This window comes from Heterodontus francisci, chromosome 7 (assembly GCF_036365525.1).
Source record: "Heterodontus francisci isolate sHetFra1 chromosome 7, sHetFra1.hap1, whole genome shotgun sequence".
NCBI classification, from domain to species: domain Eukaryota; kingdom Metazoa; phylum Chordata; class Chondrichthyes; order Heterodontiformes; family Heterodontidae; genus Heterodontus; species Heterodontus francisci.
In genome coordinates, this window is record NC_090377.1 from 16,329,938 (window position 1) to 16,340,828 (window position 10,891).

At 40.7% G+C, this 10,891-nt stretch overlaps 2 protein-coding genes across 3 annotated transcripts in view; one reads left to right on the forward strand and one right to left on the reverse strand.

Annotated features, from left to right (window-relative positions):
* The window catches only part of pdia5 (protein disulfide isomerase family A, member 5), a 126,091-nt gene extending 119,878 nt beyond the window's left edge, over window positions 1-6,213 (reverse strand). Inside the window, exon 1 of the mRNA XM_068034842.1 lies at window positions 6,133-6,213. Coding sequence (XP_067890943.1) covers window positions 6,133-6,201 — 69 coding nt within the window. The 5' untranslated portion in view covers window positions 6,202-6,213. The remainder of the gene's footprint in view (window positions 1-6,132) is intronic.
* Window positions 6,214-6,695: 482 nt separating this feature from the next.
* The window catches only part of sema5ba (sema domain, seven thrombospondin repeats (type 1 and type 1-like), transmembrane domain (TM) and short cytoplasmic domain, (semaphorin) 5Ba), a 340,802-nt gene continuing 336,606 nt past the window's right edge, over window positions 6,696-10,891 (forward strand). For both annotated transcript variants that reach the window (XM_068034843.1, XM_068034844.1), the window contains exon 1: window positions 6,696-6,814. The gene's annotated coding sequence lies outside the window, so the exon portion shown is untranslated. The remainder of the gene's footprint in view (window positions 6,815-10,891) is intronic.

Genomic DNA, 10,891 nt, shown 5'->3' on the forward strand with positions numbered 1-10,891 from the left:
CTAACTCAAACACAAATTACATCCTTGAAACAGGGTTGCTCATTTCTTGAGATGCTACCATGGAGCTACTGATTTAGTTTAATCTTTCTGTAGGCTTCAGACTGACTGCTAGCTTGCACAAAAGGCAGAGATAGATAGATCATTCAATGTCTTTTGAAATATATTGAAAGAGAATACATGAGACAATGCTATCTGTCAATTAGACTAGGTTCATCATTTACAGCTTGTCAATCAGCCAAGGTGTTGGTCTTCACAAGTACCTTTGCCACTTAGAGAAAATTTTCAGTACATTGCTCAGGCTACTGATTCTGCGTCGAACAAAAGGGGTTAAGCTGACCAAATTGAAGAGGCCTGATCTGTGCTGAATGCTTTGAATGACCCATGAGAAGGGTCCTCCAATAATAATTAAACCTCACAGACCAAGACTGTTGCAAACGGTGTGCCTTGCCCTGAAGTGTTAAAATTAGACAGACTGTCACGTGCATTCCACATGACAGGCAGAATAGCAAGCAGTGACTTACCTTAACCTTGTGAGTGCGGTGTTCAGCAAGAAAGAATGAGAAATAATCTAACGTTACAAAATATTTATGTTTTAGTATCATCCATAGTGAAAATAGACTTCCCGATTCAGAACTCTGGCTGACTTCTTGCTTCTTCCTAGCTCAGAAGTATTGAAGCTGATTGTATCACTCTTATTGTTAGCAGGTCAGGTCACCCAGCACAGTCTAGAGATTAAACCTGGAGCTCTTTGCCCTGTATAGTTCAGTTATACATTGGGCAGTGCACATATTCCAGGCTATTACTTCAGGGCAGTATACAAGGAGTCCAGCACTGTCATAGGTGCCATCTTACAAGATGAGACATTAAGCTGAGTCCTTGTCAACAATTCAGGTAGAGGTCTTCACGATTTGAAGAGTAAGGAACTCAACCAATATGCTGGCCAAGATTCACGCCTCAATCACCAACTACATACTTCTAACCAGTCATTCATCATACTGCAGTTGTTGCATCTTACTTTGCACACATTGACTCAATGTTTGCCTACACAGCAGCAGCGATGACTTTTCGAAATTAACTGGATTTGTACTTGCTGCATATATGCAAGTTTTCTTTCTTTCATAGCTGCAATAGAGACAAGAGAAATTATAATGGAGAGCAAGCGAGTTTGCAAATTCAGAAAGGAGTACCCACCAGACTGATTGACCAATTGATAAAATACAAAACAATACCATGATTTAGATTTATTTTTCTCTTAGACCAAGTACAATAAATATAAATAAATTCATGACAAAAAATATTTTTCACACCTACAAGAACTGTAGTTAAATCCTGCAGTGAATAACCCATTATCCTTTTTTAAAAAAAATTTGTTTGTCAAAAATTCAAGTTTTCTGCTGGATAACAAAGGTGGGTGTAAAAATGTTAAGATGTGCAAAATGAATCTTGGAGAAAAAAATATCAGTTAACAGTTTCTTGAAATACGATTTAGAGAATAGAAAGCCAGTAGAAACATTTTAGAAAATCCACCCAATTAAACTGCAATATTAAAATCAGATTTGGAATAAGTCCCAGACTGAATATGTGTGCAATTAAAAGGTTTATGTTAAATTCAGTGCTGCAGATTATAATCCCCAAACTGTATTTTATTTCTTTTCACTGAAACCTGATGATCCATTTACTGAAGTAGAACAAACTGACGTGTGTTTGTCTCAATCTTGGTTCAGTGTTGCATCTCATCTGCTATTTTTGCACTCTATTTTGCATATTCTCCACAAATAGATACTAATACTTGTAACCATTAGAAAAATGATAAACTGAAAGGGCTGCTGCAGAGGTGGTGTTATCAACTTCAGCACTCCAACATTAGGATAGGCGACGGAGGAAGAAAAAATAAATATTTACCAACATTCTTGCTATGGATTGATATCCTGTAACTCCTACTGGAAGGTTTCAGCTGCGAAATCATCACATTCGATCATAATTTGTTCTTACCCAATGCCCTCGTGTGCAGCTCACTGAATAGTAACCAAAAGTGGCAAAACTCACAGTATGTCTATACTATAGCCTGAAACGTTAACTCTGTTTCTCTCCACAGATGCTGCCAGACCTGCTAAGTATTTCCAGCATGTTCTGCTTTTGTTTCAGATTTTCAGCATCCGCTGTATTTTGCTTTTGCAAGTAAGTTTTGTGCACGAGTGCCACGGATTGTTGCATCCACTGGTCTGTCTCTTTTTTTTGAAAAAAAAGACAGCTTTATATTTAGATTTGCAGGTATATTTAGAATTATACAACACAGAAGGATGACATTCAGTCTGTGCTGGGTCTTTGAAAGAGTCCCACTCCCCTTGTTCTTTCCCGATCAAACCCTTTCATAATCTCAAAGGCCTCTAAATGTCACTTTGCAGTCTTCTTGTTCCTAGAGGAGACAGCACCAGTCGGTTTAATCTTTCCTGATAAGATTACGGCTCAGTTCTGGTATCATTTCAATGAATTTTTTTACCTTCTCAAGTTCCCTTGTGTCCTTTCCATAATAGAGACTAGAACCATTCGCAGTACTCCAAGTATGACCTAACCTAGGCTCTATACAAATTTAATGTAACTTCTCTGCTCTTCAATTCTATTTTTCTTGAAATTAACACCAGTACTACTTTTTTTTTTAAAATGGCCTTATTCACCCGTGTTGCTACTTTTAGTGTTTTATGTATCTGTACCCCAGACCAGTCTGCCCTTCTATCCCATTTAGACACTTATTTTCCAAGAAGTATTCTTCCTACCAAATGCGCCAGGATATGATAAGGTGCTGTATAAATGCAAGATCTTCCAGCTGAGATCAGCAAACTCAGTACAAATGGGGAACTGTACTTGGAAGCACACAGTACCTTGTAGGTTCTGAAGCATCTATTGGGACCTTTCTGGTCTGTATGGTTCAGCATCACAAACCACTACACAGCACAACAGAGACAAAGCTTATTTTCTGTCGTATATCTGTAAACTTACAGTTTTCCTTTTCTCAGAAAGAACCTTTTGTCATGTTGGCAGCTTCAAGAAAATTCCCCTCCTAGTCACACACCATCCTGACTTGGAAATATATCACCGTTCTTCATCACTGGGTCAAAATCCAGAAATAAGGGTAGCTGTCACATTGGCAAAATGAAGACTGGATGCTTGGATGGTTCAAGACCTGATTGACATTATTTTGCCGAAGTGGTTGCCATCCTAATTATCCAAACAATGAGATCTACGATTTTACTAGTGAGCTGACATTAAAATCAACTACAAATGTAGACAAAGCAGCTATTCTTCTATTTATATGGTTCCAAACAGGCTAAAGTTCATAACTTTCAACTAGCTTGCCTATGGGATGTGGCCATCACTAGCAAGGCAGCATTAATTGCTAATTCCTAATTGCCCTTGAGAAGGTATTGGCGAGCTACCTTCTTGAACCACTGCAGTCTGTGCGGTGATCACACCCCCAAAATGCTGTTAGGGAGGGAGTTCCAGCATTTTGACCAAGTGATGAAGAACAGCGATATATTTCCAAGTCAGGATAGTGTGTGACTTGGAGGGGAATTTGCAGATGGTGGTGTTCCTATTTGCCTGCTGCCTTTGTTTTTCTAGGTAGTAGAGGTTGTCGGTTTGGAAGGTGTTGTCAAAGGAGCCTTGCTGAGTTGCTGTACATCTTGTAGATGGTACACACTGAGGCCACAGTGTGTCAGTGGTGGAGGGAGTAAATGTTTAAAATGTTGATCAGAGCGCCGATCAAGTAGGTTGTTCCTGGATGGTGTCGAGCTTCTTGAATGTTGTTGGAGCTGCACTCATCCAGGCAAGTGGAGTGTATTCCATCACACTCCTGAGTAGTGCCTTGTAGATGGTGGACAGGCTTTGGGGAGATTCACTTGCCAAAGTACACCCAGTCTATGACCTTATTTATTCCAAACGTCTAGTTTTCCTGGATACAAATGAGTGGCTTGCTAGGCCACTTCAGAGGGCAGTTAAGAGTCAGTCATGTTGGCATGGCACTGGATTCACATATCGGCCAGACTGGGTAAGGACTGGATGTTTCCTTCCCTAAAGGAAATAAATGGAGCAGCTGAATGGTCATGATAATCTGACAGCTTCATGGGCACTTTTAGAGATTCCGGATTTTAATTTCCAAGTTTCCATTCATGTTCTATAACTGTCTTGGTGAGGTTTAAACTCCTGGTTCTGGATTATTCGGCCAGACGTCTGGATTACTAATCTGGCAATATAATTGCTATACCTTGCCTTTTTAAAAAAATGATTCATGCAATTTAATCAATAAAACTTACATTTTCATGGAGTTAATCTGTGGATTTCTTTTTAAAAGACTTCTCAATCCAGCCAGAATATTAAGATTTGTGAGCTGTGCAAAAAGTTTATGTATAGTACTCAATGCTGTGAGTAGCATTTCAATAAAGCATAATGGAGGTACATCAAATAGACCAGCTGTAGATTATGTTCTTTCTCTCCAAATTTGGTTTATGTCTAAAGGGAACATGGTGAGCAGCAAAATGCTGGTGGTTACAGATCTGTCACTGGTGATGTTGCTGGGAGCAATTTGAGACGCTAAATTAGTAAGCACATTGATACCAATGCATAATGAAAATAGTTCTTTAAAAACACATCAATCAAACACCTTCATGGTCAATTTTACCAATTCCAGATTTTATTTAAAACTCAATTCAAATTTTCAAACTGTCATGCTGTGATTTAAATTCATTCTCGGGATTACTAGACGATATAATATTGTTTACTTTTTAAACAAAGAAGTTTGTAGTGACTATTTAACTGATTAAAAATAAACTAACTGATTGGGAAAAATTGGCCAAAAGACCCTTTTGAGAAGAGAAATAAAAGCAGAAAATATTAGAAATGGTCTGCAGATTATCTGAGGAAACAGAAAGGTATGGTTAACATTTTATTTCAGATTTTTTTTTCTTTTACTGTCGACGAAAAAGTGGTAGACCTGAAAAGTTAACTTTGTTTCCAACATTTTCTGATATGTCAGACTATCAAATCTTGAGAGGATGTTCACTCAAACATAGATAAGCTTGTGGACAGTTGAGATGTGTTTACACAGTAAATATCATGTCCCACTCCTTACCTGCCTCTAGTCAGTGTCTACGGAACAAGCGACACGGATATTAATAGACAGAAACTATGCAACAGTTTGCGGCACAGTGGCGCAGTGGTTAGCACCGCAGCCTCACAGCTCCAGGGACCCGGGTTCGATTCCAGGTACTGCCTGTGTGGAGTTTGCAAGTTCTCCCTGTGTCTGCGTGGGTTTTCTCCGGGTGCTCCGGTTTCCTCCCACAAGCCAAAAGACTTGCAGGTTGATAGGTAAATTGGCCATTATAAATTGTCACTAGTGTAGGTAGGTGGTAGGGAAATATAGGGACAGGTGGGGATGTTTGGTAGGAATATGGGATTAGTGTAGGATTAGTATAAATGGGTAGTTGATGTTCGGCACAGACTCGGTGGGCCGAAGGGCCTGTTTCAGTGCTGTATCTCTAATCTAATCTAAAAACGTTCGAAAATGCTAAATGGCAGAATTTTCTTTTTAAAATACAACCCAAATGATTTCCAAAATGCGCAGAGGGCGACGAATTACTTGAAGAGCCCTTCTTTTATTAATTGACTTAAGGCGTTTGTACAAACATTTGCTTCGGGGAAACAGATAAAACCAAACGATTTAACTGCTGGGAATTATAAAATGCAAAAACAAGCACAAAAATAAGGCTTGCAATTGTAAAGATAAAGTTGCAAGTCCCAGTTTTGCGAGCAAGTGATGCGCAAATAATAATTAAAATCACAATAGATTGGCACCCGGACACACAATAGGATGTGGAAGTGCAGGAGATGTGTAGCTGCCATGGAACAGCTGATCGCTGTCCCGCCGGCTGACCCTTGACAACAGCCGCCCGGCCCTTTGCAACCGCCACCGGTCAGCCACCGACTCCTACCCCACTCCCAGCACAGCAACAAATCACTTCACCCTTCCCACATTAAAAACTACAACTATTGATTATTTCGCCTCTCTCTTCCTGTTTCGATAAACGAGACGCCACCTAACTGCCTTTACCCTGCGGAAACGAAAGACGGCCAACTCACCAACAATAAGAAATAAACCGTTTGTAAAGTCCCTGCGCCCGAAGCCCCGCACTGCCTGCGCGCCGCCATGTTGCCACGGTGTTCCATACAGACATGCGCAGTCGCGCCTGAGGGCTACATATAGAAAGCGAGGGAGCGCAATGCGCTTTGGGAACTGTAGTCGCTGCCGACCCACTCATTGGGTTGCTTTACAAGAACTACAAATCCCGTCAGGCGTCGCGGCGCCAGTAAAAGAAGCGCCTGCGCAGTCTCAGCCGCTCTGTCAATCCAACGAGGCCGATCAGCTGGTCTATCTCAACAGGAGGAGGGAGGGGGAACAATTTTAATAAATCAAAGAAGTTGAGTAATAAACAAGAATAATCGAGAAAATTATTACCAAAAGAAGTTTTGTTCATTTTATTCGTTGCCTAGAGTCATATTTTTTGTGCAAGAAATAGTGAATATGAATTTCAATATTATGTGTTTTTAACAAGTTTACCCCCTTGGCAGACGGGAATTACGATGTTCCTGTGAATGGTTCGGGCTGCGCTGTCGGTGAGAGAGCCATCACTTTGCAGAGTAGTTCTTGTGGATACTGTAACCATTGCGGGTTGGAGAACCACTTCTTAAATATAATCGGGATTAAAGAGAGACAGAAGGAGAAAAAACGTTTTTTTAAATTTATTGGACAACTATTTTTATGGTGAGCATAACTTTTGGAAAACCTTGTTTTGCAGCTTTTGTTATTTTTTAAAAGAAAGTTTGTGGAAAGTTTTAAAAACTTTTATTGCAACTTTTAATTGGCGCACATTAAACTTCAAGACGAAATAGCTGTTGATTCCTATGGATAGATTGCATTTTATTTGAAACAAGGAGAGTCTATATTAACATAATAGATGCAAATATCTTTTGGGAGAAGGAGGCAGCTGCACGAAATAGCTTCTGTGTATTCTTTCAACATTTATAGGACTGCTATTGAGGCACTGGAGTTTTTTTTGATTGGATTGTCTGAAAAATTGGAATTTGAAGGTTTGTTAGCCGACCTCCATGTGTTTGTGGCTTTTTAAAAAATTGATGTTGATCTTTTTTTAAAAAAAAGCTCGCGTTGCTTGTGCTGTACGGTTTTCGCAGTATTGTGAGTGAGTTGCTGTAGCAGTCTCGGATCAAATGGGTTGAAGCGTGATTTCCAAATCCTATTTTCATGTATGCTCTGTTCAGACCCTTTGAAAGTTGTAAGTTTTGCTGGAAAGGGGGGGGGGGGGTACTTTTCAGGAGCGGAATGCAAGATTGTGACCGAAAAATAATACATCTTGTATATAAATAAGACAGTGAGGATAATTACACCAATCAATGCATTGTAATTCTCTCTTGTAAAGTGAGCACGTTTAGAAATGTTTCAGGGTTTTTGGACAGCTACTTCAAGTATAAAATCTGGTGGATTGCAGATGTTTTGGCCGAATGCAGCAGCTTTAGTGTTGATGTGAAGCGGTTTTGCCCCCGAGCAGCTGAAAGTTGCTCGCTGGGAGTCCGTTCTTTTTTGTTGTATTATGTAGGGGGTCCTGAAGAGGTTGTGGCTGGAACCTCTCTCTGTATAATCCCTTGTTACTGTGTTTGGGGTCACGTTTCGCTTCACTATCGAACGCTGAGCGTTGCGCAGACCGAGACACTTTTTTTAAAAAAAAGGCTGTGCATTGTTTACATGGGAGAGGATCTTCACTTACATCGGGAAGTCTATAGGTAATTAAAACTTTATCCCACACACAAAGATAGCGAACCCTCCAGGTGTTCAAACGCAGGCAGCAGCGCTTTTGTTTTTTTCCCCTCTGATCAGTGGTTATGAAGACCGAGGGAATGTGATCTGTTGCAGAGTTCGTCATCTTGGCGCTCTTCTGTCTACCTGTGTACCTTGTACATCCTGCAATAAAAGTGCCAGCGCTAGAGCAATCCAGAGGTCGTTCTGTCTAGAAAACTGCAGCTGTAAAATATCCTCGTCTTATATCATAATTCAAAGTTTTATGGTATGAATCATAATTGATTAATTGACCCTTTCAATACCAAATGGAAGTCGAAACTTGACAGCATTATTAGTCTCTCTGTAGTAGAGATGACAATAGAGCCATATGTAAGAAATAAATAATTGGCGTGCACTGCTTGTATTAGATCCTCTCTGAGTGTCTCCTTTTTGATGGGAATAGGAAGGTTGCAATCTTGGTGTAATCCCCATACAGCAGACTGAGAGGAGGGGGTCTGCATCTCTTTCCCGTCCCCATCTCCAGTGCTAACTTCTGTCGGTTGTGTCTGGGAGAGAGTTAAGTGGCCATGTCTGTTTTCCTCCCCCCGAGGACTGACCAGTTTAATTTGCCCACCGCCTGGGGATCCCCACTGCAGGTGATGTGATTTGCTTTTTGTGTGGGGGGTTGCTGTGGGTGAGGTGGGAAGGAAGTGTTGCGTTAATGTTCCACATCAAGAATGCAAATTAAATGGGGATTATCTCCCCAATTTACACCGGGGGGGGGGGGGGGGGGTGTGGAGGGTGGAGGGAGCCTTTAAAAAAAAATCTTGTTTGTGTTCCAAACCTTGTCCCGGTATTTGGAAACCACTTCCTGCGGTAATACATATACCGAGGACTAGACTGTAGGCTTGGCTCAGTTTGGAAGGCACTCGTCTTCTGAGTTACAAGATTGTAGATTCCAGGGATTGAGAATGTAATCTGAATTGACGCCTCATTGTGGTGCTGAAGGAGTGCTGCTTTAGGTTGGGACATTGTGCCTGTTCAGTTGGATATAAAGAATCCCCCGGCACTACTGAAACAGCAACGAATCTCACTCTGTGTCCTGGCCAATATTTATCCCTCAACCATCAAACCAGATCAACTAATTGGTCACAGGAAATTGCATAAATACTTGAAGATGAAAAACATTTTGGAGGGCTATGGAGAAAGAGAAGAGAAAGGGACTCATCCTGAGCTCAGTGGGTTTCACTCTCACCTCTGAGTCAAAATGGTTGTGGGTCCAAGTCCCACTCCAGAATTTGAGCACAAAATCAAGGTGATGGTGTCGTAGTAATGTCATAAGATGAGTAATCCAGAGCCCCCGACTAATGCTCTGGGGACATGGGTTCGAATCCCACCACAGCAGATGGTAAAATTTGAATTCAATTAATAACTCTGGAATTAAAAAGGCTTGTCTAATGGTGACCGTGAAACCATTGCCGATTGTTGTAAAAACCCATCGGGTTCGCTAATGTCCTTTAGGGAAGGAAATCTGCCATCCTTCCCTGGTCTGGCCTACATGTAACTCCAGACTCACAGCAATGTAGTTGACTATTAAATGGCCTAGCAAGCCATTCAGTTCAGGGCAATTGGGGATGGACAATAAATGCTTGCCTAGCCAGCGACGCCCGCATCCCACCAAAAAAAAAGATTTATCTGTCCGTTATCACATTGCTTACTGTGTGTAAATTGGCTGCCACACTCCCAACATTACATGTGTTATATGAAAAGGAAAAAAAAAATGAAAAGGAAGAATGTGCAGGGTTACAGGGAGAAGGCAGGGAATGGAACTGAGTGAATGCTCTTTCAGAGAGCTGATGCGGACACGATGGGCTGAATGGCCTCCTTCTGCACTGTAACAATGTGATTACAGCAGTAACTACACTTCAAAATTGCTTCACTGGCAATAAAGTGCATTAGGACAAAACTGGGGTCATGAGTGCAAGTCTTTTTCCTTCTACTTGGACAGCAGCACGGGCACAATGGGTGGAATAGCCTCCTTCTATCTTGTAATTCTATGATACTGTGAATGATCTCATTATTAGCTGTGTGACATTATTTTGCCAAATTGTCTGCTGTGTTTGTCAACATAACAGTGACTACACTTGGAAAAAATAATCTATTGATTCTAAGGTGCTTTGAGGTAGCCTTAAACTGTGAAAGATGTTGTATAAATACAGTTGATTCTTTCTTTAACTGGGATAGCTTGGCTCAGTTTACAGATTCTGGAAGATTTGATTGAGAGGCTTTTATAGCCCTTCCTATGATTAAGTTTTATATTACTGTCATTCCACACTGGTGTTGTTTCTAAATGGGAGAAAGGGTTTGAACTATGTATAATTATCAAGTTAAACCTTGTCCTGACCTTCACATTTTGACTTTTGTCTAGTTATGTCGAAACATGTTTTGTGGGGGAGGGGGAAATTACTCATGTTCTGTTTTTACAGAGATATCCCACCTGGTGTTAACCTCATTATGGGTCAAAGGGAATTTCAAGAGTCTAAAAAACATTTTGTACTATATCTTTAAATCCACATTTATTATAAATTTTCAGCCGAATTGCTTCAAAGCATTAAGCATAGGCTACGATAAATAACACCATGCTAATACACATCAGGGTAAAAATTCCCATCTTCTATCTTTGGTGCAGACCCTAGGCTGTGAAGTCAAAGATTCAAATCAGCCTGGTATAAACTCTTTGATCTCTCTCTCGCTCTCTTCCTCTCGCTCTCTTCCTCTCTCTCTCTTCCTCTCTCTCTCTTCCTCTCTCTCTCTTCCTCTCTCTCTCTTCCTCTCTCTCTCTTCCTCTCTCTCTCTTTCTCTTTCTCTCTTTCTCTCTTTCTCTTTTTCTCTCATTCTCTTTTTCTCTCATTCTCTTTTTCTCTCATTCTCTCATTCTCTCTCTCTCTCTCTCTCTCTCTCTCTCTTTCTCTCTCTTTCTCTCTCTCTCTTTCTCTCTCTCTCTTTCTCTCTCTCTCTTTCTCTCTCTTTCTCTTTCTCTCTCTTTCA